The following is a 27449-nucleotide window of genomic DNA, read 5'->3' as shown; positions in this document are numbered from 1 at the left end:
CCGGCTGGGGTTGTTGGGAGCTGGAGTCCTGCCACATCTGGAGGGCAGAGGTCCCCCATTCCTGCTCTGTGGGGCTCAGAGGCTTGGGGGCAGGCAGTGGGGAGGGACCTATCCTGCTCACGGGCTTCCCTTTGCTGAAACAATTTTGAAATTTTGGATGCAGAAAGGGGAGGTTTGGGGGGGTCCGAGAAGTGAGGTTTATGAAAAAAAAGGATATGAAATTATACATGTTTGTTTGTCTTTTTATTTGTTTGTATTGTGTATAAAAAATTGTAAAACCAATAAAATTTATATATATATATATATATATATATATATATATATATATATATATATATGCTTTCGTAGATTTTCACGGGTACAGGAATGCAGGTTTTGGTGTCTTCGGGTGTCTTCCCGTGTAAGAGTCGGGGTGTCTGTGCGACGTTTCGACGAGGTCTCACTCGTCATCTTCAGGCTGGTGCTTTCGGCTTCTTGTTACTGGAACAGATGTGAAGGCTTCTTGTTCCAGTATATAAAAAAATATCCTGCTCACGGGCTTCCCTTCGGAGCATCTGGATGCTGGGCTAGGCAGACCGTGGAGCTTATATTGTGTTTTTTCGCCCTTATGTCACCCCTGTGCAGATTCTCTGGCAAAATCCCCTTCCAAGACTCTGGCCAAGGACTCTGAGTTCAGGAGCCTCCAGAACGAGATGGCGGCTTTGCAGAAGCAGTTGGCAGGTACCTGGGCGCTGGTGGGGCTTCGGGAGAGGCAAGGCCTTCTCCTCCTATTCCTCCCTGAGCTCTTAAGGGCGCAGGGGGCAGCCTGCCCTGTCTTTATGCAGAGGGAAATGACCCTTTCAGGTGCAGAATTATTATTTTTACTACTACTACTACTACTACTACTACTATTAATAATTGTAGCCTGGTTTAGGGAAGTCTTTAATATTTAATGCTGTATTGTTTTTAACACTTGATTAGAAGCTGCCCAGAGTGGCTGAGGAAACTCAGCCAGATGGGTAGGGTATAAATAAATTATTATTATTATTATTATTATTATTATTATTATTATTATTATACCCCACCCATCCAACTGGGTTGCCGCAGCCACTCTGGGCAGCTTCCAACATGATAAAAACACAACAAAACGTCAAACAATAAAAACTTCCCAATACAGGGCTGCCTTCAGATGTCTTCGGGAAGACATTTGCCCCATTTGGTAGGATCGCAGAATTGTAGCGTTGGATGGGAACCCGGGGGTCATCTAGTCCAACCCCCTGCAATGCAAGAACCACAGCCAATGGATCCTTGGCGCTGTGGAGGAGACAGGCTCAGAAGGTCACTGGTGCCGGCAGCTGGAAGGGAAGGGGGATCTCTAGATTGCATCTGGGGCTCATGTACCTTCCCTTCCAGAGAATCGGTTGGAGAGCGACAAGGTTCAAAGGCAGCAGCTTGACCGGGTGGAATCGAGACAGGTGAAGACCCTGGAGGAACGTGTGAGGATTCTGGAGGAGGAGAAGAATGAAGCACTACAGGTACCGTATACCACCTCGGTCCACTGTGGGGGATTTGGACCATCCCATCATAGCGTTGTGGTAGTTTTTGGCCAAGGAAAAGCATTGTCTGTTCTGCCAAAGAGAGCCCAGGAGCTCCTAGCCTTCAGATTCTGCAAGGGGGGGGGGCTCTAATAAGGACCTCAATGGGGTGTGGAGCCAAAATGAAGGACAAGGGGAAACTATCAGCATCCTCCGGGGAGCCCCAATGTTTGTTGAGGAGAACCAAACATGTGAAAAAACACTAGGGACACCCAGGAGAACTCAAAAACGATTGAGCGTTCTTGATGGGATGTTAGAAGGATGGAAAATGGAGTGGGGAGTGGGGAGTCAAAAGGAAGGAATGGGTGGCCGGTCGGCCTGTTGAACAGGAACCATTCACCTTAGCGGGCAAGGGTATTCTGCAATGTTTTGTTGCAGGTTTCACTTCTTACAAAACGCCCCTCCATCCTGACTCTTCACCTGGAGAGATGCAATTTACATTGTTCCCATTTTCGCAGCTGGCAAATCAAGGCTGATTTGCATGTTCACTAAAACGGGGTCATTTTAATAGGGTTTCATGGCAAACGCTTTAGCTATGGGAGGAGAATGAGGGGATTCCACATCATAAGCAATAGTTGCTTGGGGGGCAGGAATCTTAAAAATGAGGACTAGAAACAGTCCTCCTTTTTTGCTTTACACTAAAGCGTGTTCATTTTCGAGCTTCTGAACATTTTGAAGAATCTGGCTGATTATGTTCCAGGAAGCTAGAGCCCCAGATGCAGCCCCCTTCTGCAGGGAAGGCTCCCTCTCTTGGAGGCTTGAGCATGTGGGTCCAACTTCTACAGCGCCTTTATTTTGTTTTTATTTATATATTTCCTTTATATAACCCACCTTTTCTGCAAGGATCTCAGGCTGGTGCCCATGATTCTTTCCCTCCTCATTTAATCCTCACGACACCCCTGTGAAATAGTAGGTCAGGCTGAGAGGCAATGACTGGCCACCAAGGACACCCCCAGTGAGCTTCATGATGGCTGGGTGGAGATTCGAACCCTGGTCACTCCCAGGTCCTGGTCCAACACTCTAACCACTACACCACCGCTGTCTCTTTTTTTTGGGGGGCAGGATCTGGCCAAGGCCCAGGAGCAGCTCCAAGCTCAGGCCTGGGAGCTGCAGGAAGAACAGCTGCAGCACAAGGAGACCTCTGAGGAGCTGCAGAGTGCTGAGGCCAAGTGCGGGGAACTGCGAGCCCAGCTGCTGAGACACTCCCGGCAGCTGCGGGAGCGGCAGGAGGAGACAGAGGCAGCCTCGCGGAGGGTGGAGGGGCTGCGCAAGGAGCTGGCTCGCTCGGAGAGCGGGCGCAAAGAGGTACCCCCACATTTTATTTCGTCGTTCGTTCCTTGCGTTTATATTCCTCCTTTCCTCCCCAAGGAGCACCAGGTAGCGTACGCAATTCTCCCCCTCCTCGAATAATCTCCACCACAACCCTGCGAGGTAGATTAGGCCGATGGGAGTTGTAGTCCAAAATACCTGGGAGAAGACCATTTGTGATTCTTAGATCCTGCATTTATTTTTATTTGGGGGCCTGATTCAGCAGCTAGGCTCTTCTTACGGATAGCTCAGTTTGGTTAGAGCGTGGTGCTTGCAGCGCCAAGGTTGCAAGTTCGATCCCTGTAAGGGAAAGCTGTATATTCCTGCATTGCTGGGGATTGGACTAGATGGGTCTCTCCCAACTCAATGATGATGATAATAATAGTAATAGTAATAGTAATAGTAATAATAATAATAATAATAATAATAATAATAATAATAATAATAGTGATAAAACATTAGACATTAAAAACTTCCCGGAACAAGGCTGCCTTCAGATGTCTTCTAAAAGTCAGATACAGTGGTACCTCAGGTTAAGTACTTAATTCGTTCCGGAGGTCCATTCTTAACCTGAAACTGTTCTTAACCTGAAGCACCACTTTAGCTAATGGGGCCTCCTGCTGCCACCGCGCCACCGGAGCACGATTTCTGTTCTCATCCTGAAGCAAAGTTCTTAACCTGAAGCACTATTTCTGGGTTAGCAGAGTCTGTAACCTGAAGTGTATGTAACCTGAAGCGTATGTAACCTGAGGTACCACTGTAGTTGTTTATTTCCTTGACATCTGATGGGAGGGTGTTCCACAGGGCGGGCGCCACTACCGAGAAAGCCCTTTGCCTGGTTCCCTGTAACCTCACTATGATTCTTTAGGGCCATTTCCATAGATGCTAGATGTTCTTAGGACATATATCGCACGGATGCATGAAGGAAACTCTCAAGGAAGCCACTTCCTGGGCCTCTGTAGCCTCAGAAGCTGCTTGGGGATGGGGAGTAGGGCAGTAAAGACCCCAGAAATCTGAGCCCCCAGACCTTCTTCCCCCACCACAGTCAGGTGGCATCTACAATCAAGTGCTTCTTCCCTTTTGTAGCTGGAGGCTCGGATTGAGGGTCTCATGAACGAAGTCTCCAAGCAGCGGAAGGGGAGAGAGAGGGCCGAGCAGCAGCTGAGGAGGCTGAAGGAGGAGCAGGAGGAGCTGAGGGTAAATACAGCTTGGCAAAGTGGGGGAAGTGGGGAGGGAGGTGCCCCACTGTAAAGAGGGTCATCATGCCAGGGGGGCATGGCAAAAGGCGGAGGGATGGGTCTGTTCCTGGCTTGTGCCAGTTTTGCAGGTAGGGGCAGTAGAGGCCCAGTATTGCCAACACTGACTGGCAGCAGCAGCAGCAGCTCTGCAGGGTTTTGGGCAGAGGACATTCCCAGCCCTCTCTGCAAACGCCAGAGGTGGTTGAACCTGAGACCTTCTGCATGCAACAAGCAATCCCATCCCTTCTGATGGCCCTTTCCACTCTTTATTCCATCTCATTTTCACTCTGTCCTCTCTTGTTTCCAATGCACTGCAAATTCCCACCCACCTCCAAATCACCTAAATTCAAGCTTTGGGAATATGCATTTCAACCTAAAGGGTGCATTTTTGAACACGTTCTATGCAACAACAACAAAAAAAAAAGTGCATTGGCATATGTGTTTTGGTACTTTTTTTTGAGCCAAGAACTGTGCTGCAAAATTTGGAGAAGTGCAAAAAAAACCCCAGATATAAAAAAACCCCTGCATATCTTTGCATTCCTCTGGGGAAAGAGGTCCAGGTAGGTTTGCATCTGCCCTCCTCTCCGAACGACTTTGCTGCCCCCTGCAGGTGAAACAGAACGCGTCCTTCTTCCTGGCCTCTGGCTCCAGGCGATCAGGAAGTGTTTCCTATACCACAAAGGAGGAGGTGAAAGGCCTGCGGGAGGCGCTGCAGACCAGGGAAAGGCAGCAGGAGGCCTTCCGAGCTGAGATTGCCCAACTCCAGGAGCAGCTGGAGAAAGCCAAGGCTGAACGGTGAGGAGAGGCAGGGATCCGCTTGGAAGTGGGGTGGCGAAAGGAAAATGGAGTGCAGTGGGTTGGTCAGAACAAAGGAATAGGAAAACTAGAATGGCATCTATTTTGTTAGGCCACAGGCTACAGCAGAATAAAACAGCAAAACATAACCCAGTATAAACTTACAGAAGGCTGCAGAAATCACACTTGAAATCAGAACATTCCTGCATTGCAGGGGGTTGGAGTAGATGGCCTTTGGGGACACCTTTCAACTCTGTGATTCTCTGAACATTAATAATAATACTACTAATGATAATAATATTTTTTTATTTATGCCCCACCCTTCCCAGTTCAAAAAACCGAGCTCAGGGCAGCTAACAACAAATTTAAAACACTTAATTGATACAACAAAAAACAGCATAAAACACAATATAAAATGTGATGCATAAAAGATATACATGCATTCTGTGTCCCTGAAATAAACAAAGCTTTGCTTTAAAAACTAATAAACATTACTAAGAGGAAGAGAATATAAAAATCTGACAGGTGGCATCAGTAGATTTTGTCAGGATGCAGTCGTACTCTTGTGCCTTTATACCACAATGCCATCTTCACCGGCCAAAGAAACATGATCCTGGCATTTCCATTCTCTGCAAATGGCGTAGGGGGGACAGGTGATCCAGTGGTAAATGGGAACTATGGGCTGGATCCAGACTAAGTTCTCTTTGCATTTAGTTCCCATGGGAACTAGTGGGGCAGCTTAAGTCAGCCTTCCCGAACCTGGTTCTCTCCAGATATTTTGAACTACTGCTTCCATTAGCCCCATCTGAATGATGGGAGTAGTAGTCCAAAACAGCCTGGCTGGCTGGGGTGGATGGGAGTTGTAGTCCAAACATGCAGGGGGAGCGCTGGGCTAGGGAAATCTGGATCCAACCCAAAGAGACCACATTCTTAGGTTCACTCCCCAGCTCTCAGTTTGGAAAAGTTGACTCCCCATCTCTTCTCCTTCTCTCTCTCTCTCTCTCTCTCTCTCTCTCTCTCTCTGATTGCCTTTCCTTCCTAGTTGGGGAAATCTGGATCCAAAGGACTGGCGCAAAGAACCACACAGTTTGCTGCCCAGGGAAGGTGTCAGTGCCCTGCATTTTGGAGACCAGGTATGCATACATTTACCTGTGACTCTTGGCTTTGTGGCCAGGGATGCAGCCTCTAGATTGTGGCTTCTGCAGGCGGCTTCTCCAGAGCCACACACTTCTCAGGTGCGATCCCAAAAAGTCAGGAAGTCCCCAGTCATCGCTTAAAATAATGCTGAAAGCATGAAGTCCTCCAAGTCCTTGATTCTGTGCTTTTAAATACTTGTCACCTGGATATGAGATCTCCAAGATCCTCAAACACAACAGTCATATAAGCCTCTTTCTTTATCTCTCTCTTTTTTACTGCAAAGTTCTCTGCAGGCTTATTCCTGCAGAAGTCACTCAACCCCACCTGGCAGAGGGAAGAGGGAAGCTTGTCTTCTTCACATCTGTCTTTGCTTTTTTCCTTTCCTGCAACAGGTGGATTCACTCGGCGCCGATAGCCCCCAACAGGATCAAGAACAGTGCTCTTCAGAGACCCACAAGTTAGCCTTTGCCAACTGGGAGATGCAGATCACGGACATCTTGCGGTGGTGAGTTACCAGCTGTGCACCTTCTCTGTGTAAGGCCTGTCACACGGAGCAGTGATGAAGAAGACAGGGGTGCACCTGAGCATAAGCAGAGTGGGTCCCCCTCCCATAGTCTCTGGTGATTCACCACAGCCTGCTCCCAGATTCAATGGGGAAGGCATAGCTTTCAGGCTTGAGCTGCAACACCTTTGTTTTGGCAAATTTAACCACTGCTTGTCCTCCGCAGTAGAGGCAGGGCATAACCTGTAGCCCAGGCATAGCCAAACTCGACCCTCCAGATGTTTTGGGACCACTGGTCCTGTTAGCTAGGGATGATGGGAGTTGTAGTTCCAGATGTAGTTCCAAAACATCTGGAGGGCCAAGTTGGCCTATGCCTGCAGTAGCCACTGATAGCCATGCCCTCCATGAAGTGGTCTAACCCTCTTTTAAAGCCACCTAGTTTGCTGGCCATCACTGTGTCTTGTGGGAGGGAGTTCCATAGTTTAACTCTGTGCTGCATGAAGAAGGGCTTTTTTCAGTGTTATAAAAAAAAGACTGAATAAGATAAGTGCTGGAGATGCAAAGAAGTGAAGGGAACATTGTTTCATGTGTGGTGGACCTGTATAGCGGTAAAAGAGTATTGGGAAATGATCCATAATAAATTGAAAAAAATGTTTTAAAGTACTTTCCCAAAAAAATCAGAGTCCTTTCTGTTGGGGATAATTCAGACTGAAATTCCCAGGTGTCAAAAAAGGTTATTTATGTATGCTACTACAGTGGTGCCTCGCAAGACGAAATTAATCCATTCCGCGAGTCTCTTCGTCTTGCGGTTTTTTCGTCTTGCGAAGTACGGCTATTAGCGGCTTAGCGGCTATTAACGGCTTAGCGGCTATTAACGGCCTAGCGGCTTAGCGGCTATTAACGGCTTAGCGGCTTTAAGAAAAAGGAAACAAACTCGCAAGAACTCGCAAGACGTTTCGTCTTGCGAAGCAAGCCCATAGGGAAATTCATCTTGCGGAACGACTCAAAAAACGGAAAACTCTTTCGTCTTGCGCGTTTTTCGTCTTGCGAGGCATTCGTCTTTGCGAGGTACCACTGTACTGCAGCCCGTGTTTTGTTAGCCCCAAAATGGAAAACAAGCGAGGTCCCAACCAAAGAAGAGTGGCAGCTTAAATTGGTAGAATACACACAGCTTGTAGACTTAACATATAGAATAAGAGAACAGGAAGAACATACGTTTAGAGAAGATTGGAAAACATTTATTTGAATATATGGGAAATAATTGGGTACAGCTGAAAACGCTGGCAGCATTAAGATAAATTCAACAGTGTAAATAAGCTTTGATGGGTGCAATAACGAAATACTGAATGGTATAGTTTTTGTAAAATATGCAGGGATTTATGATATGTAAAATGAACCATGCAAAGAGAAGGGAAGTCATTTCTAAAGGATGTAAAAATGAGTATTTTAAATTGGAAAACAGAAAATTCAATAAGAATTATATACAAAAAAGAAGGGCCTTTTTCATCTGTCTTGAACTCTGTGTGCCTCTTTGCCTGCATCTCAGGGTGAGTGATGAGAAGGAGTCGAGGGGCTACCTCCAGGCCATGGCGACCCACATGATGGAGGAAGTGGAAGCACTGAAGCAGACGGGAGCACAGAGCCCCAAAACTCCGGTAAGAGAGCCTGTCTCAGAGCCGTGGATGCCTTGAGAAACTGGGGAGGGGGGCTCTTTCCCCCTCTGCCTGTCTCCCCCTTTGCAACCCACATTCTGGTTGCCCCAGTGAGAAGAAGTCCTTGCCCCCAGAGGCTCAGGATGCCCAGAGGCTCAGGATGGGGGCCTCTTCCCCCTTCCCCCTCTTCACACCCCACATTCCAAGAGCTCCGACAGTCCCAGGATCTCTGCTGACATTTCCCCCTGCTGCCTCCTGCTCCAGGACACCCTCTGGAAGGCGCGGCGGCTGCAGAAAGTGGAGGCGTCTGCCAAGTTGGAGCTGCAGTCGGCCCTGGAGGCCGAGATCCGGGCCAAGGGAGGTGTCCAGGAGGAGCTGGATAAGCTGAAGGTCTCGCACTTGGCGGTTGAACGGTGAGCAGGCGGCAGTGGTGGTGGCGGCAGGTGGTGCACAGGCAAGAGTAGGGTTGGATCCTGCACCGTAAGGTTTCAGGGCCCAAAGCTGTGTCAGGGACTGGCAGAATGGGAGGCACCAGCTGGGAAACCCCCAAGGGAACCCCCGGAGGAGGAAGAGTCGGAGCCAGGGGATTGGTGGTGGGACACCAAGGAGAGATCAGAGGGAGAAGATTGGGAGCAGGGGCTGGATGCCAAAGGGGCAACAGGCTTTAGTGAGCAGGAAGAGCAGCTCAGACTCCGAAGCTGAAGCAGAGGATAGGGGAGTCAAGAGGCTGCTCAAGAATCTGGGGACTCTCCCTCTCCTACTGCAGCAGGCTCCCCCCACCCTCCTCTCTGAAAACTCGCAGAGCAGAACAGAGGTCAGAGGTTGCAGACGCAGTTTGAGACTGCTTGGGAAACATCTGGGAGAGGAGGAGCCTTAGGAAAGGTGGAAGGCAGGGACATTCAGTCCTGGTGACTGCTCCGTAGGGGCAAGAACTACCGGGAAAAATTGCTGGATTGAATGTCGTTTCCTTGAATAGAGAGTTAACTTCAGTGACAGCCTTGCGTCTTTTGAAATGGCCCATGTCTGACTCCAGCCCTGATGACTTGAGAACTGGGCATCTGATGATGTCCCCAGAAAGTGTCTGTGCATTAATTTTCAGAGATGGAGGTTAACTGGGAGAGGAGGAGCTGCAGTGGAAGAGGGCAGACTCCCTCCCCAAGAGTCTGTGCAATAATTTGCAGAGACGGGGGTTAATTGGGATTAACCTTTGACGCGAAGAGAGAGGCCTAGGGAAGCTAGAAATTCTGCACCCCATGTTTTTACAAAGGCAAGATAGAGTTTTGGGGCACTTTGCAAATCCTCCCCCTACCAGCTGGCAAAGAAAAAGCCCTTGATGGGTCCATGGCACAACCCCGTCTCCTCTAAATGTTATACCTGGAGTGAAGGGAAGCCCCTCTTACCGGAGGCTGAATTTCCTTATATGCCATAAAGTCATATTTATCTTTTCCTCTATCTGTGTCCCAAAGCCAGTTGCAGGAGGCAGAGAAGCAGAACCGGGCTCTGCGCCTGGAGCTGGAGAAAGCCAAGGGAGAGCTGAAAGGACGGTCCCAGGAAGGTGAGCTTCAGGCTGGGTTGTGGATGGCCACAGCCCCACCACAGCCCCCACAATGGCATATCCCAACAGTGGGGCAAGAGGTGGGCCTTTGCAGAATGTAGGGGGCCGGTCTCTCCGTTGCTCAGGCCCGAGGGTGCTGTAGTCGTAAGGATGCTGGACTAAAACCTGGGAGAGACCTGGGTTCAAATCCCCCTGCTCAACCACAAATCTCCCTGGGCGAGCTCACTCACTGCCTCTTAGCGTAACCTACCTCACAGGGTTGTTGTTTGGGGGATTAAATGAGGTCTAGGCCTCCAAGAGCTTCTAAAGAAGGGGGAAGTTTTCAGAAGGAGGGGACAGGGCAGTGAGCACGCCATGTTTGCATTCAGTCCGTAGGGTTAGGTGTCTTGTGTTGTACTGTTAAATACCCACAAACCCTGGGGGATTCTTGGCATTCAGAGGTCCCAGGGTCAATCCCCAACATCTCCAGGTAGATCTGGGAGATGCTGCTGCCACTTTGTGCAGACAACACTGGGCTAGATGGAGCCATGTTTCTGTTCAAACCAGGCCTTTATTCAGATCCATGAGAGCTGGGACCTTGCTTCCCTTTTAGTGGAACACCCTTGCTTGGAGGGGGGTAGAGAATCTTCCTTGCCTGCAAGAGGCCGCAGGTTCAGTCTCCACCATCTCCTAGCCTGAGACCCTGGAGAGCCTCTGCTGCCAGTCAGTGTAGACAGTATTGAGCTAGATGGACTCAGGTTCCTGTGCCAGCCAGTGACAACTGTGGTTAAGAACAGGGCCCATTCCCAGAGTGTGTCCTTTCTCTTCTCTCCTGACAGGCATCAAACACCAAGGACCTCTGATTCCGTTCCTCTCCTTCCGAAGTGCCAGCGTAAGTCTTTTTGTGAAACAAATATAGTCTTCTGTATAAAAGGTGACTCTCAGTTTATGCAGGGGATAAACGTTCTGGGGATCGCTCATAAAGCCCAAGCCACAGATTCTCAGTGGAAGGGTTTCATTAAATAATATGTTTGAATGTTGAATGTCTACGTCTAGAGACAATGGATAAAGCAAACACCATTAGATACACTGCTGGCTAAGTGTTTAATGGTTTTTGCATTTGTGGTTTTAAAAAAACCAATAAATGGCAGGTGGGATTGCCAAAGTCTTTTTTCTCCAGACACCCGCTCCCTTTCCACCCCCTTTTTATTTTTAAAAAATGCACACAAGTTTAATACACATAAGTTGTGAGCTATACTTGTATCTGATGTCAGTTGGAGAAACCAAGAGGCAGGATCTCTGGGCTCAGAAGAGAAGTGGAATTCGAATTGTACTCCTTCATAAGAAGGCAGGAAGAGCCTGCCTGCTGGATCAGTCCAAGAGGTCTGTATCCTGCAGCATCCTGTTCTCACAGTGGCCAGCCAGATATACATAGATGCCTGTGGGAAACCCGCAAGCAGGATTCAAGCACAAGAGCAACTCTCCCCACTTGTGATTCCCAGCAATTGGCCATGACAAAGTTTTTGCTGCCTCTGACCGTGGTGGCAAAGTATAGCCGTTGTGCTTAGTAGCCATGGATGGTCTTACATTCCATAAAGAGGAGCTGGTTTTCCACTGTGAGAACAAGATGGAACGTTGGCCGGGCCCAGCAGAGCTGCTCTTATGTCCTTAGGGCTTCTGGGGAGGTTTGTGTGTTAGCAAAAATCTGAATTGTGTCCAGTTAAACGCTCTGCTACCTGTGTTACCCTCTTTGCCAGAAGGATGCTATCGTTTTTGGGGGTGCCCCAGATTCCCAGGAGGCTCGGAAGGCCACCGAAGAGGTCCAGCTGCACCCCGAAGGGCGGAGGAGCCTGCGGTCCAGCGTGAGTAGCCCTTTTGGCCATCCCAAAACAGGCCAGCTCTGGAGTGGCGAGGCTGCGATTTTCCTCTTGGGTGGCTTTAAGAAATGATTAGACAAATTCATGAAGGAGTCGGTGGCCATCCCTGACTCCTGCGGGAGTAAGTTTCACAGTTTAACGATGTGCTTCGTGAAGAAGGACTGTATTTTGTCTGTCCTGAATCTTCCACTTGGCTATGCACAGGTTTGAGTGTTACGCATTGTGCTGACAGTGGTGAGGAGATGGGTGTTGGGAGGTTTGAATTAGCCAGGAGACCTTCAAAGACATAGGCATGATGATCTCTCCCTACTGTTTCCTCTTCTCCCCTCTCTCCAAAGGTGCCACATTCAATGTCTTCCACCCAATCCATTGCGGGTTCTTCAGAGAGCAGTAACAGTTCTGGATCCTTGAAGGTAGTGACAAGCACTTGGCCTAAATATATTTCCCTCCCTTGTTTCTGGACTGAACCCCGCTTCTGAGGGGGCTGCCCTTTTTCCTCCCCAGGCCTTTCCAAACTGAGCTCTGGATGGTGTAGCAGGAGGGTGCTTAGTGGGGAGGGAAAGGCCTTTTGTTCGTTAAGTTGAATAGCTTTAATACAGTGGTACCTCCGGTTGCGAACAGGATCCATTCTGGGGGTCCGGCCACATCCCGAGGAATTCGCAACTGGAGGACCGCTTCTGTGCATGGCGTGGTTTAGTGTTTCTGCGCATGTGTGCGGCGCATAGAGACCCAGAAAAATACTTCTGGGTTTGCCGCTTTAACAACCCGAAGTTTACGTTGCCCAAGGGTAACGTAAGCTGAGGGTCCACTGTAGGCTGATCTATCTTTGGAATAAAAACCCAAAAGAAACCTGTTTGCTCTGGTCCCTGCACTTTTAAGGAGGGGATGTGTATGTGTGTCTATGTACTTTTAAAAAGATTGAAAGTTGCCTGGAGCTAAATAACATGTCTAATCCTTCCTGCGCCCCCTTCTCTGCTCCATTTCCCCAGCCCAAATCGCACAGCTTCAAAACCCACAGCTTTTCCACACCCACCAAGTGTATGCGTTGCACATCCCTCCTGGTGGGGCTGGTCCGGCAGGGCTTGACTTGCGAAGGTGAGTGGCATCTTGTTAGGTGGAGTGAGAAGGGGGTCCAGGTCAGGGGAGGTCCCCAGGTTCGGTCTCTAGGTAGGGATGTGAAACACCCCTTCCCTGCCTGAAGAGTTGTGACCCAGCCTGGGTGCTGTAGAATAGGAGAGGGTTCAAGGTGGGGCGTAGGGTCCTGTTGATTCATTTTTTCTTTAATTCATAAAATTCATACATCATTGCAGTGGCTCAGTGGGGCCTGTTGGCTGCCTACTTACGCTTCCTCCTCCATTTTCCCAGCCTGTAACTTCGTCTGCCACGTATCCTGTGCTGGAGGGGCCTCCATCTGCCCCCTACCCCCTGAACAGCTCCAGAAAACCTTGGGGGTCAACCCAACAAGTGGAACAGGGACGGCATTTGAGGGGTTCCTGTCGGTAAGAGGTTGAGTCTCCCCCGAGTCTGAGAGAGCATGAAGCAGTCCATGTGGACAGGGTGGCTGTCTCCAGTTCAGGGATCTGATTGGGCACATTCTGCCAAATACACACCAAGAGCCCAACGTTGACTGCAATGTTGAAAAGTGGGAGAAAATGGAAGTGGATGCTGGAAAATGGAGACACTGCAGGAGCCCAGCCTCCTTGAGGATGAAAATTGCTCCCCTTCTGACCATCAAATTGATCATTGGATGAGTGGGAAGGGGGAATAACCTTCCTCAACTGATTTGCTAGGAAGAGGGAAGGGCTGGGTGCCTGGGGGTGGGTCCTGCGAGATAGTGGGATGACTGGACCAGGCTTTTGGCCACACACCCTTCTGGCATGCTGCCCCCAGTGATTTGGCCAATGGTGGTCAAAAAAGATTTGCCACCCTTGGTATAGGCGATGCTGGAAGGGGAATGGGACAGACTCCTTGCAGCTGAAATAATGTTCTCTGATTGTACCACCTTCGCTCCCCAAAAGGTGCCCAAGCCTTCCGGGGTAAAGAAAGGCTGGCAGAGGGCTTTCGCCATCGTCAGCGATTTCAAGATCTTCCTGTTTGATGTGCCAGAGGGGAAGGCAGCACAATGCGACGTGAGCATCATGCACGTTACAGACATGAGGTAAGCAGGTACACCTTGCGCAGGAAGTGGTGCTGTGGGCGGCCGTGGGGTGGAGGTCTGACAGAGCCTTAGTATTTTCCGGGAATCCTAAATGAAGAAGGAAACCACCCATTATCTCTAGGGGTGCCCAAGGAAAGATCAAACAGTTCCATTCCCCCCTTCTTTTTGTTTGTTTTGATTCCACTGGTTTTCAGTGGGATACGCAGCCGGGGTTGTGCCGAGAATTCCATGCTTTCCACCCAAATGCCCTCTGCTTCGTTTGGCAGAACTGCCACTGCTACAGGTGCCACATAAAAAGACCCCTTCCCCATTTGTAAGAACTTGAATCTTTTGGTGGGGCAGCACCTGCACTTTGGAACTCCCTGCTGATTGACGTTAGAGAGGCATCCTCGCTGTGCTCTTTTCAGCGCCTTCTAAAAACAGTGCTGTTTAGACAAGATGTTTAGAAAGTGGGTGCAAGATTTAACTTTTTGAAAGTCTGAAATTATTGCTGTTAACTTTTCTTACCGAGAATATTATTGCTCTGTCTGTGTTGTAAACTGCTTCAAGGCTTTTCTTAAAAACAGTGTATATACATTTAATGAAATAAAAAAAATAAAATAAATACAGGCATTCCTCTAATCCCTGAAGAGAATTAGACATGCCAAATGTCATAACCAAGGATGCCAGGTGATATTGGGGGTGTGGTGGGGAGACACACCTTAGCTGGTGCCAGCACACCATGCAAATTTTAGGAGAATTCAACCCAGGAATTGCCATTTTCAGAGGCAGGCCTAGGTAGTCCTTAATTCTCCCTTGTCACCTGGGTGAGGGAAATAGCCCAAAATGAAAGAGAGAGCAATGGGGATTCCTCCTCCATCGCCAAAATTATCTCATCCACTAGGATGGGGTGGGACGAGGAGAGCCGTGGCCCCCCAGAGGTTGTTGCACTCCCATCTTACCTGACTGTTGGCCATGTTGGTTGTGGCTGATGGGAATTGTAGTCCAAGAACATCTGGAGGGCCCTGGGTTCCCCATGGCTGCCCTGAGGTAGCTTGCTGTGGTAGTGGTCCTGCAGATAACACAAGGCTCCCGGACTTCCGGGTTAGCGCCATCGCCGAATGGCGGACTCCCTCCGAGCTCCGGAGGGAGTCAGCCCGGCAGGGGCTGGGTCCTACCGCGCCGGCGACGCGGGGACCCTTAGAAACCACGGGAACGGATCCCGTGGACATGGTGACTCGGCTGGCACCGTTATCGCTCTCCCGGCTCGTGAAGGAGCCTTTTTAAAGGCTACGGATCGGGCGCCGGGGAGTAGCGTGGTGCTTTGAGTCCTCCGCTTCCCCTGCCGGGCGCAGCCGCATGCCATTCGGCGGAGAGCGCTGGCTTCTTCCAAAGGAAATTCGGACAATTGATCAACAACCCGTGAGTAATTGGGCAACCGGGTTTAAAAGGAGGAAAAAAGAAAATTTTTTCCGGATTTGGCACGAGCGGGAGGGGATCCAAAAAAGGAAGTCAGTCCCCTCCCTGATTGTAAACATGCTAAAACAAGGACTGAGAAACCAAGATCGATTCAGAAGCTTATTGATGATAAAAATTACCAACTCCACGATGTGAATTATAAGAACTGTGCTGGAGGAGAGGAGTCGAGGGTGAGGAGGAAAAAAGCAACCCCCCCCCTGGGAACCGGGGCGATTCGGACAGCCTGGCGAAGAGAGATGGAGATTTTGACAGCTGTCAAAGGAGCTGTCAAAACTGGAAAATATAAAGAGGACTTTGCTACAAGTTCTTTGCTGGTTAATTTTGTTACAATTTGATACAAATATGGATATAAACTGTCGGGGAAAAGAAACAACAAATTGACTTTTGGATTAGAGGATACAAAGTTATTGTAATCCCTCTAGAGGGGATTCGGGACATTACAAGTGTCGTATGTGGAAAACTACTCTGGGATGTGCAAAGGTCTTATCTCCTGGGAAAGCTGCAGAACTGAAATATTATTTTGTCTACAGAGGTGACTATAAAACAATAGAATTTTCTATTGAAGCAAGAAAGGAACTGGACGTAAGTCTGTGTCCCTGAAAAACAAACCTCTGTAGAGACATTAAATTTTGGAACAAGAATGTTTTGACAGCTGAACAAGACAGAAACCTGAGAAACCAAGAAATAAAAGAGTAGATGACTGAATACGACACGGAAAGAATAATGGGAGGAGCAACAAAAGATTAAAGAAAATTAAAGGCCTCTATTAGATTGGATTTTTGAAGTTAAACATCATTAAAACAACCAAATTCGAAGAAACCAGCATGATGGACTGAGATAAATTTGGCTGTGGACTTAAGATCTCCAGGCCGACAACATACAGACAAATGGACATGGGGAATCAAAACCGGGGAAGGGAGGGGGAACCTTAGAATCCAAAGGCTTTGTAACCAACTTTTTGAATTTCTTTATATTTTCTATCTTATATTCTTTATAACTTTGATATTTTACGTTTCTGTTTTTTCTTTTTTCTTAGAAAGGGGGAACTCGTGGAAGGAATGAGAGCGGATCTTGGGGGAAAATTTTGTTCTATTATAAGACGAGGAGTGATGTTAAGATGGTGTAAATTTAAATTGGTTTATGAGTAAAATATATTAGGTTTAATTGGGGATGAGAACTTGTGGAACCAACTTAGATAAAGGGGAATACAATCGGGAGGGGAAGGAGGAAGTCCCAGAAAGAAGGTTATGAAAAGAAGGCTCTAAATTAGTTTCTCTTTTTCTTTCTTTCCTTTATCTTTCTTATTTTCTTATTCTGTTATTATTGGAAATTTTAATAAATATGATTATAAAAAAAAAAAACAGATAACACAAGGCTCCCCTTCAGCCTCCACTCAGGGGAGAGAGGGATGTCTCTAAGGCTCCTGTTTTTCTTTTGGCAACAGGGATGAACAGTTCTCCGTGGCTCCAGTCCTGGCAGCAGACGTCATCCATGCCAGCAGCAAAGACGTGCCCTGCATATTCCGGGTAAGGAAGAAGAGAGGAATGGAGAGAGGAGCCCCCATTTCTCAGAAGACATTTTTCAGATAAAATTTCTGAGGTGTCTCTTTTCCCCTAGAAAAAAAGGCCATTCTCTTCTGAATATTCTCCAACAAAAGTTTTTTGTGGCAGTTTCCATTCCTCTCTGCCAATCTCCTCACCCCAGCCACCTTTCACACAACCTTTACTAACCTGGCGCCCTCTAGATGTGCTGTACTACAACTCCCATCAACCCCAGACACCACAGTGAGTTGTGCTCATTAGGGACAATCAGAGTTGTAGTCCAAATTATCTGGAAGGCAGCAGGCTGGTGAGATTCCCTTTAGAATAACATGAGATCCGGGGCCTTGGGGAGGATACAGAATGGCGGCCGGACTGCCATACGATGGCTACTCCTGACCCTCACAGCAGCAGCAGCAGCAAGAAACAAACAAAATCTTAGGGGGGGGGGGGGAGAGGTTGTGCTACAACGCACAGGGAGCCCACCCCTAAGAAACCCCAAGAGAATTTTTCTGTCCCCTGAATAAATTTGGTGAAATGATCTCCCCAGTTTACCTGACCACAAAGAGGGTGGGTGATATTATGCACGACCACAATCTGAGGGGTGAGAGACTTTCGCGGTTCCAGGGCTTGGTTTCCTTGAAATGAGGGTCAGCGAAGATGGTGGTGTCTACATCTCTACAACTTGAGCATAGGATGGAGGGGCTCACGGTGTCAACACCCCAAGAGATCTTGCTTCTCCCTCAGTCGCAGCTTTGGATCCAGCACAGAGCAAGCAGGTCTCTGTGTCTCCAGCTTCCAGCCTGCTTTTCCAGCTCGGCTCACATTCACCGCACTGGCTGTTGTTCTCCTCCCTAGCAGCTAGATGGGTTGGGTGGGTGGAGGAGACCCAGGCACAGGCTTGGAGGGCACCATCACTTGGCTGCATCTCTTGCAACCTGCTCATTCTTTTGGGATGCTGATGAGGACACTTAAGTGGCCAGCTAAGGCCACTGTCTTATCAAAAATCACAGAATTGTAGAGTTGGAAGGGACCCCTGAGAGTCATCTAGTCCAACCCCCGGCAATGCAGGAATCTCAGCTAAAGCATCCACAACAGGTGACCTCCCAACCTCTGCTTAAAAACCTCCAAGGAAGCAGAGTCCACAACCTTGTGAGGGAAACTGTTCCACTGTCGAACAGCTCTTGCTGTCAGAAAGTTTTTCCCAGATTTTTAGCTGGAATCTCCTTTCTTGCTGATGCCTGACTTGTTCAGCAACCGCCTCCATTTCCTACTAACCCTCCCTGGGGACCACAAGAATCGAAAGGGACACAGGCCATCATCCAGACTGACCCCCCCCAACAAAAAAAAAAACCCGCAGCGCTATAAAACAGAATAAGTAAAAATCTCTTTTTTATTTTTTATCAATTTTTTATTGATTTTAACAGATATAACATATAAAACATACAAAAGAAACGACATTACAATACTAAAAGAAAAAATAAATAAAAACACATATTCCTTCTGAAGTTCTTTTTAAATTCCATTATTAACTGACTTCCTCGAATCCCCCCTAACTGAATTTCATTGTATCACCTCGTAACTGTTCTCCAAAATCATCTTTCTACTACTATTTACTCCTTCAATTTACTATCTTCATCTCTTTTCTTATTGACTTAAATCCATATTACTATACAACATTCTTATTCTAATCCTAGGCCTATTTGATACTTTCAAGTAGCTTCTAATTATCTTATATTACAATATTTAGCTAGACAGAATAAGTAAAAATCTCAATACAACTAGCAACATGATGCAGAGCAGGGGAGGAAGAGATCTGGGTCCTAGCAGGGAGCTGGGGACCCTGAAAGCCATGTAGTCAAGGCAAGGATTCCTCCATCTGGGTACCCCTGAGGCCAGCTCCCCTTTGCTTCGCCTCCTCCTCTTCCTGGCAACCTTTGGATGACCTGGAGTTTCCTCTGGGCTCGGATTGCCCCTCAGGGGCCAGAACGACTTACCTGTGCCTCCATCCTCAGGTGACGGCCTCTCAGCTGAGCTCCCCGCACACAACCAGCTCGATGCTGTTCCTGGCTGACAGCGAAGGGGAGATGAGGAAGTGGGTGGAGGTTCTGGCGGAGCTTCACCGCATCCTGCGGGAGAACCATCACCACGACCGCACCGTCTACATCCTCAAGGAGGCCTACGACAACACCCTGCCCTTCATCCCCCATGCCCTGTCGGCAGCCATCATAGGTACGCAGGGAAGAGAGCAGGCCTGCTTTCGGAGGGAGGGAGAGGGTGCTGGAGGCAAAGCACCCTAAACTTCAGCCGTTGGGGCTGAGCAAGGCTTGGGCAGGGCCCTCAGCTCTCCTATCGATGAGATGCCTGATCTGCCTGAGGGCAGAATTTTTGAATCTCTAACCGAGAGAAGGAAGTGTGTTTCTAATGTCATCTGTCCCCTTTTGCAGACAGAGAGCGGATTGCTTTGGGTACAGAAGACGGCCTGTTTTTGATTCACCTCCGGACAAATGGTTTAGTATTGCTTCGAATTACATAGTGCTGTAATATTTTGGGTGCCTGGGGACTCTAAAGCAGGCTTCATCAACCTCGGCCCTCCAGATGTTTCAAGACTACAATTCCCATCATCCCTGACCACTGGTCCTGCTAGCTAGGGATCATGGGAGTTGTAGGCCAAAAACATCTGGAGGGCCGAGGTTGAGGAAGCCTGCTCTAAAGGTTTTAAACTCCTCTGGAAACTGTAGCACTGTGAGGGGAATAGGGGTCTCTCAGCACTCTGAAACAAACCACAGTTCCCAGGATCCTTTGGGGGGGACTGTTTAACCTATTAAGATCGATATCCCTCTTGCCTAGTCTACAACTGCACCAAACTGCTCCTTCCCTCATCCAGTTAATTTTTTGCTTGCTGATGGCTCCTGATCTGATTTCTCTCTGATACAAACCTTGTGTCATCACTCCACCTCTATACTTTACTCAGTCACAGTTTCAGTTTTCTATTCTCCTTTTACCGATCTATATATCTTATCGGCTTTCCCCACCTTATTTTTTTAAAAAAAACCAATACAGTATGGTCGCGTCTTATGTGCATTTAACTTGCGCAATTTCAACCACATGCAGTCAAAGGCAGGCTGGTTGAAATCGCACGACTTAAACACAAGCAAATTTAATGGGGAGCAAGAATCTCTCCAGGTCTGGGATGCTCCCGCGGGATGGCAGGAACTTGGACAGCCCCACAAGATCTTGCAAGAGCATCCAAGGACCTCCCAGGCCAGTGCACAGAGACGGCCTTGTTTCCTAAGCAAGGCAGAGAGCTCAAAAGCTTTTTGCACTGAGGAAACCTGGCGCAAAAATAGGATTTATGTTCACTGCCTTGCTTAGGAAACAAGGCCCACTCTGGGAGCCATTTCTGGGAGCCCTGGGATGCTCATGTGGTGGTACTGTTCCAAAGACTTGAGTATAATAATAATAATAATAATAATAATAATAATTTATTATTTCTTCCCCAGCCATTCTGGGCGGCTTCCAACAAAACATCAAAATACTGTAATGCATCAAACATTAAAAGATTCCCTTTTAATGTGTTTTTGCATCTGTGCAAAACCCTTGGATTCAAACCCCCATGTAAGATGTAAACATATTTAGGGGAGGAGGCATTACTGTTCACTTCTGGCCTGTGTCCACCCCCGGTCACCTGCCATTTCCTCCCCTCCCTCTGCAAATTCACAGTTCCTGTCCTTAGCTGGTAACGGAGTTGTGCCTCTTCTTTCCCTGCCCCAAATTCCCCCCCACTCCAGATGTGCTTCAGGTTGGGGACTGCCGCCGGGTGCAGCTGCTCCTGGTCTCTCCCAAGGCCCAGCTGCTCTCCGTCCTCTGCGGCAAGAACCACAGCCTCCGCATCTTCTCCTGGGCGGAGCTGGAGACCCCGGAGGCCATGGGGACCAAAGTGGTGGAGGCCAAGGGCTGCCAGGCGGTGGCTGTGGGGCTCGTCTGCCGCGGGACCACCCCAGTCCTCTGCGTGGCCTGCAAGCGGCAGGTCCTCTGCTTCCAGCTGACAGCCACGCGGCCCCCCCACCGGCGCATCAAGGAGATCCAGGCACCCGGCTACGTTCAGTGCTTGGACATCCTGGGCGACCGGCTGTGCGTTGGGTGCCCCTCCAGCTTCTCCCTCTACCCTCTGCTCAATGAGGGACCCCCCGTGAGCCTGCCCCACCCCGAGGACCGCCGGGCAGCCGCCGTGACCCACATGGAAGCGCTGAAGGCCGTGGAGGTCAGCCTGAGCGAGCTGATCCTCTGCTTCAGTGGCTTTGGCCTCTACGTGGATGGGCAGGGGCGCAGGAGCCGCCCCCAGGAGCTGATGTGGCCCGCGCCTCCCCTCAATTGCTGTAAGTGCCCCTTTTGGTTGGGGTTGGGGGGTCTAGATTATTTAAATATACTCGTGGTTTATACTCATGTTCCTCACTCTGCAGCCAAAAAGAGGCAAGAGGCTTTTGTTCTAAAAGGACACGACACACAAGGAAAAGGGACAGGGAGGGTAGAGGAGGGGAAACCAAACCCAGGCACCAATAAAAACAGTTGTTCTTCTAATGACCAGCTGGCACAGCTCAGGTCAGAGAGGCCTGGTGGAGCTGGGCATTTGGCAAAGCTGATGGATTGAGTCTGCTGCTTCCCAGTCTTTCCCACTGAGGCAGCCTAAGGAATGGCTGCCCCCAGGTGGCAGCGGAGGGAGGAGGCCTGGTGGTTGGCAGAGAGACAGACTCTCAGGGCTTACCCACCCTTACTTTTTTGCCCCACTCTTTCCAGGCACTGGTCTGCTCTTAAAAGCCCCATGCCTATAAACACACGAGCAGGATTTGAACTATGAACAACCGAAGGGATTGAAAATTACAATAGCTTTGTTAAGGTTTAAGAGATAGAAGACGGGGTGTAGCAGAGGCAGAGAAACAGAAACACCATGGAAAAGGGGGTGGGAAGTTGGGGGGACATAATAAAAACTTTAGGAAAAAAGCTCTCTGTCTGAGCTTTCACTGTGAAAAACTACACTTTTAGTGCTTAATCGGAGCAAATGTCAATTTGGGTTTCCTGCAGACTACAGTTTGCTCTGATTGAGCTTTAAAGAGCGGGGTTTTGCAAGAAAAGCTCTGGAGCGAAAAAGAAGGGTGCTCAGATATGGAGCTTTAAGGCGTGTGCCTGGAGAGAGCGAAGGGCAGATAAGAAAGAGCAGAGGACAGATAAGTGTGGACAAATCCTTAGTGAAGAAGCCAGGCCATTGGTCCATCTATCCCAGTGCAGTCCACTCAGACTAGCCGGCGTTTCCCATCCCCTGCCACTGACCTGATCCTTGGAAGTGGCGATGCCACTGGGGGTTTCTGGCAGGTAAAGTGGGTGCTCCATCACTCAGTCAATGTCCCACCCACTAATAAAGAGTGTACCAGTGGTGTTGGGTTTTGGAGTTTTTTGTTTCTGTCTTATAATAGATACAAGATTATAATCTCTAGCTGTGGCGTGCAGCCTGTGTTTTCTTGGGGGGAGGAAATCAGTGGAAATGTTAATGTTTTTAAAATTAAATAAAGAGTGCATCAACCCAGGCAAGACTTGAACCCAAATCCAGAGACAGGTACTTGTATTTGCCAGGCTGAATGATGCAGCCAGAGGGTTGTGGGTCCATACGTGTCTGCCCCACCCCAAGCACCCACTGGACTGCAGCACTGGGTGAATGAGGGGAGATGTGCACCCCAGCCCGACAATCTGGTCTTCATGTCCTTGTTTCCCCCTCCCAGGTTACAATGCTCCGTACCTGTCAGTATTCAGTGAGAACGCAGTTGATGTGTTTGACGTCAGGAAAGCTGAGTGGATTCAGACGGTGTCTCTGAAAAAGGTTTGTGGGGGTTTCTTCTGGGAGGTTTTTTGGTCTTAATCCCTCACCCGTAGGGTTTACCCTCCCCACTCCCCAAATCGCTTGACTTCATTTAACTGTTTATCACATCCTTACAGCCAATCTCAGGGGCTGAGATTGGTGGAGGGGGTCCTTCACCCTCAGAGGTTTGGCGTCTCAGCAGCCTGGGACAGGGCCTTCTCTGTGGCAGCCCCTAAACTGGGGGACTCCCTCCGCACTCCCTCCCTCCATACCTTCATTATACAGCTTTTGGCAATGCTGAAGACGCACCTTTCCTCCCGGCTTTTGACACTTGAGATACATATTTTTAGGACTCATATCTGTGATTTTACATTGTTTTGAACTGTTTTTAATATTGGGTTTTAATTACTGTAACCTGCCCTGGGTCCTTGGGGTGCAAGGCGGGTGATGATGATGACGATGATAAACTAATGTTTTGTTCGCAAGTGTTTTTAATTGATTGATGGTCTTTGGATCAATTGACCTGGCCAGTCAAACGACTTAACAGTGTGACCCAATGCATGTCTACTCCGAAGTAAGATGCACTGAGATCCATGGGCCTTACTCCCAGGGTTGCAGCTGTCCTCTTACCTATTTTGCATATGCGTGCTAAAAACAGGATTGCTTTGGTCAGGAATAACTGATGAGCTACAGGGTCCTCTGGTGGGTGGGTGTGCTGGTATGGGTCAAGGGCTTCATCTCGGGGGGGGGGGGAGGCTGTCAGCATCATCCTAAGCTTTGCAGAATTGCCTTCTCATTTTGCAGGGAAGGGGGTTCTGCCCCAGGGAAGGTTGGCAAGTACCCCATCTGGAACAAAACCTTTTCTCTGGAAATTTCATATTTCAGAAAAGTGTCCCTTTCTCTGGTTCCCAGGTACGAGCACTGAATCCTGAGGGCTCCCTTTGCACTTTTGGCAGCGAGAAAGTCCACCTGACGTACCTCAGAAACAAGGCAGCTGGTAAGTGGGGGGAGGGGAGCAAGGGGATAGGTGAGGGACACACACACACACACACACACACACACACACACACACACACACACACCCCAAGGTGGCCCAGGGCTCATGTTGCTTCCAGGCAACTTTTCAGTCCTGATGTGTTAGCAGGGAAGTTATATGACATTGTCCGAAAACAATTATCACCTCACACTTTCCAGGGCATCCCACTTTGTGGGGTGGGAGAACTGAAAATAATACCAATATATCTCACATCTGGCAACCAATGCACCCCTTTGGTTGCAGATAGTACATGGGTAGACAAGTCTAAAAAGCCTGGGACACAAATTTTCACAGCCCTCTAGCAGCTATGGTGGCACATTTACCAGAAGTAATGCATTTAGCGTTAACTCTGTAAGTGTGTAATGGGACCACAGAGCCTAGGACTTGCCAATCAGAAGGTTGGTGGTTCGAATCCCCGTGACGGGGTGAGCTCCCATTGCTTGGTCCCTGCTCCTGCCAACCTAGCAGTTCGAAAGCACGTCAAAGTGCAAGTAGATAAATAGGTACCACTCTGGCGGGAAGGTAAACGGAGTTTCCGTGCACTGCTCTGGTTCGCCAGAAGCAGCTTAGTCATGCTGGCCACATGACCCGGAAGCTGTACACCGGCTCCCTCGGCCAATAAAGCAAGATAAGCACCGCAACCCCAGAGTCGGTCATGACCGGACCTAAGGTTCAGGGGTCCCTTTACCTTTACCTTACCTGGAAGTGTGTACTCAATTCTGACCAAACTGAGCCTCATAGCATAAAATGTACATCAGTATGACACCACCACCACCTCAAGTATGATAGAGCCATAGAATTGTAGAGTTGGAAGGGACCCCAAGAGGCATCTAGTCCAGCCCCCTGCAATGCAGGAATCTCAACTAAAGCATCCATGGCAGATGGCCATTCAGCCTCTGCTTAGAAACCTCCAAGGAAGGAGAGTCCACCACCTCTCATGGGAGTCTGTTCCCCTGTCAAACAGCTCTTACTCTCAGAAAGTTCATCCTGATGCTTCGTCGGAATCTCCTTTCTTGTAACTTTGAAGCCACTGATTTCTCCTCCCTACTGCCTCCAGATCAGGATGAGTTTGAAATCCCCCAGCCGACGGACAACAGCCGGCGGCACCTCGTGAGGACCAGGCACAAGCGCCGCTTCTCCTTCCGGATCTCTGAGGAAGAGCGGCAACACCAGAGGAGGTGAGGCGCATGGTGGCCGTCTTGTCGGTGGGGTCTCTGTCACTGCTGCTATTGCGTTCGGGGCTCAGAGGACATGCAGACATTTTCAGAAGCTGGCTGCAAGGGGTTCTCTCCTCCAGGGCGGAGACGCTTGGAAGGACGCGTGTGTGTGAGGTTGGTGGGGTTGTTTCAGGGACCTTGGCATGTGGCAAGTGGGGATGTGCGGCCTGTACATGAGAACAAAGTGGAAGACTCCCAACGAAAGATCCAACAGTCCACGCTCTTGGGCTCTTTCTCATCTGTTAAAAGGGTTTTGTTTTATGCCAGGCTTTAAAATGCTTGTCTTATTGTCTCACAAAGCTGCTTTATGCTTAATTATCGCAGTGTTTTTGGCATGTGGGTTTTGGCATGTGCTTCTTTTAAAAACATTGCTGTGTTGTGGAATGAGCGTAAGAGATCAGAAGAGCCCGTCTAGTCCAGCATCCTGTTCCAACCAAGTGGGAAACCCACAAGCAGGATCCGAACCCAAGAGCAGCTCTCCTTTCCTGTGTTTTTCCAGCAGTTGGAATTCAGAAATATTACCGCCTCCAACTGTGGAGGCAGAGGATAGCCATGGAGGCTAGTATATTATGCACCACTTAATTGTAAAAAAAACCCAACAACATCAAAGCCATTTACAAAAGAGATAAGGCAATGAATTAGCAGTAAGAAAAATGAGCAATCATAATTTAAGACATTTGAAGAGTTAAAACAACCATTTTATTTTTTTATATAGCCTTTATCCTCCCCCATGAATCTGGCCAGTCCAAGTTGGTGGACATTGCTGCCTCCTGTGGGAGTGAGTTCCATAGTTGTAACTATGCAGTGCATGAAGAAGAACTGGGTTAGGAATCCGCCTTATGCCGTGTCAGGCCATTTGTGCATCTAGCCCAGTACTGTTGACACTGACTGGCAGCAGTTTTCCAGGATTTAAGGCAGGAGTCTTTCCCAGCCCTGCCTGAAGGTGCTGCAGGAGATTGAACTGTGGCCCTTTCCCTGAGTAGAGTTGCTTCTGCCCCTGGATGGTTTGGGTTGCCCTTTTCCAGCCCTACAACCCTCCCCCTCCTGCTAGCCTTCTCGTCTCTTGCAGGGAGATGATGCGCGACCCAACCCTCCGCTCCAAGCTCATCTCCGGCCCCAGCAACTTCAACCACCTGGTCCACGTCGGGCCGGGCGAGAAGCACCACCAGCTGCAGGACCTGCACGTGGTGAGTTGTGTGGCGGCGGACTCAGAAGACGCTTCCTTGCTGCAGGGGTTGTCCGAGGAGAAAAGGGCAGCCTCTGGTTTTAAGGGCATAAGGAGGGAGGGCCTGCTGGATCAGGCCTATGGCTCATCTAAAACCAGCATCCAGTTCTCATTGAAGCCAACCAGTGGGAAACAGGATTCCAAACACAACAGCAACTTTTCCCTCCTGTGGCTTCTATTGAGAAGCATCGCTGCCTCCAACTGTGGCAGCAGAGCAGCGCCTTTGTGGCTAGTAGCTGTCAATAGCCCTCCAAGAATTTGTCCCATCCTCTTTTAAAGCCATCCAAGATGGTGGCCCTCCCTGCCTCCGGCGGGAGCAAATTCCAGTTTAACTCTGCGCTTTCTTTTCTCTTGTCCCAATTCTTCCAACATTCAGTTTCATGAGATGCCTATGAGTTTTAGCATTATGAGAGAGGGAGAAATATTTCTCCTCTATCTGCTTTCTCCATGCCAGGTGTAGTTTTATGAACTTCTGTCATTCTTCAGCACTGAGATCTGGTCCTTCTCCATTGAAAACGACAGGTCCCAGCATCCTTGGGTCCTCCAACCCATTTGCGCTTATTCGCCCCCCACCCCCACCCCTTCTCCCTCAAGTATGATCCTTTCACGGCCTTTGTTTCCAGGCCCAGGAAGAGAAGAGGCGAGAGGCTCAAGTCCGGATGCGCTGCAGCAGCCTCTCCGAGACCCGGCGTCCCTCAGCTGCAGGCGGCACTAGCAGGACCCCGGGAGCCGCTGGTCCTTCCTTCTCCTCCTCCTGTAAGAGGGGCCATGGCAAAGGGGAGGCGGGGACCTCATCCAGGGCCACAGGGGCCCAGTGGCACCCAAGCAAGTGGGTTTTTTGGGGGGGTGCAGCTGCCGATTCCTCAGCTGAGCTGCCCACCCTCTTGTCCCCGCAGTAAAGCACAAGTCTGGCAGCTCCATGTCTGATGACTCCTCCGCTGCTGCTCCGAGCTTTGGCGTGGGCAGTGCCACGCTGGCAGAGGTAAGGCATCCCTGTGCAAAAGGGAGGAAACTGGGGCCTGGATTCCTGTTCTGCCCTTTTGCATTCCCCTCTCCCATCCCTATTCTGCACCAATCCTTGCCTCTTTTCTCCCAAGAACCATAGAGCCCTGTTTAGTGAAGTTTTTAATATTTAATGCTGTACTGTTTTTAACACTTGATTGGGAGCCGCCTGGAGTGGCTGGGGAAACTCAGCCAGATGGGTGGGGTATAAATAAATAAATAAATAAATAAATAAATAAATAAATAAATAAATAAATAATTGTTGTTGGAAGGGACACAAAGGCTCATTTAGTTCACCCTGCTGCAGCACAGGAATCAAATGTTCAGTGGGTAAAGTCCCCCCCCTA

The 27449-nt window shown here is 49.1% G+C and overlaps 1 protein-coding gene across 3 annotated transcripts in view; it reads left to right on the top strand.

The window, feature by feature from the left end:
• CDC42BPG (CDC42 binding protein kinase gamma) overlaps positions 1-27449 on the top strand; it is a 56636-nt gene that overhangs the window by 28366 nt on the left and 821 nt on the right. For 2 of the 3 annotated variants that reach the window (XM_082204262.1, XM_082204261.1), the window contains exons 11-36: positions 625-720; positions 1393-1514; positions 2637-2879; positions 3969-4079; positions 4731-4915; positions 5958-6048; positions 6445-6557; positions 8101-8209; positions 8471-8619; positions 9673-9761; positions 10580-10632; positions 11498-11602; positions 11956-12030; positions 12607-12712; positions 12983-13116; positions 13636-13775; positions 16678-16759; positions 18787-19003; positions 19219-19281; positions 20563-21150; positions 22546-22643; positions 23535-23619; positions 24716-24836; positions 25945-26062; positions 26724-26856; positions 26997-27082. In XM_082204262.1, the coding sequence (XP_082060388.1) occupies positions 625-720; positions 1393-1514; positions 2637-2879; positions 3969-4079; positions 4731-4915; positions 5958-6048; positions 6445-6557; positions 8101-8209; positions 8471-8619; positions 9673-9761; positions 10580-10632; positions 11498-11602; positions 11956-12030; positions 12607-12712; positions 12983-13116; positions 13636-13775; positions 16678-16759; positions 18787-19003; positions 19219-19281; positions 20563-21150; positions 22546-22643; positions 23535-23619; positions 24716-24836; positions 25945-26062; positions 26724-26856; positions 26997-27082 (3512 nt within the window). The remainder of the gene's footprint in view (positions 1-624; positions 721-1392; positions 1515-2636; positions 2880-3968; positions 4080-4730; positions 4916-5957; positions 6049-6444; positions 6558-8100; positions 8210-8470; positions 8620-9672; positions 9762-10579; positions 10633-11497; positions 11603-11955; positions 12031-12606; positions 12713-12982; positions 13117-13635; positions 13776-16677; positions 16760-18786; positions 19004-19218; positions 19282-20562; positions 21151-22545; positions 22644-23534; positions 23620-24715; positions 24837-25944; positions 26063-26723; positions 26857-26996; positions 27083-27449) is intronic. The other variant, XM_082204263.1, reaches the window with a different exon arrangement.

Source organism: Podarcis vaucheri (genome assembly GCF_965113315.1).
Source record: "Podarcis vaucheri genome assembly, chromosome: 16".
Taxonomy (NCBI): domain Eukaryota; kingdom Metazoa; phylum Chordata; class Lepidosauria; order Squamata; family Lacertidae; genus Podarcis; species Podarcis vaucheri.
Note: the sequence above shows the minus strand (reverse complement) of the source record. Positions and strands in the feature narration are given on the sequence as shown.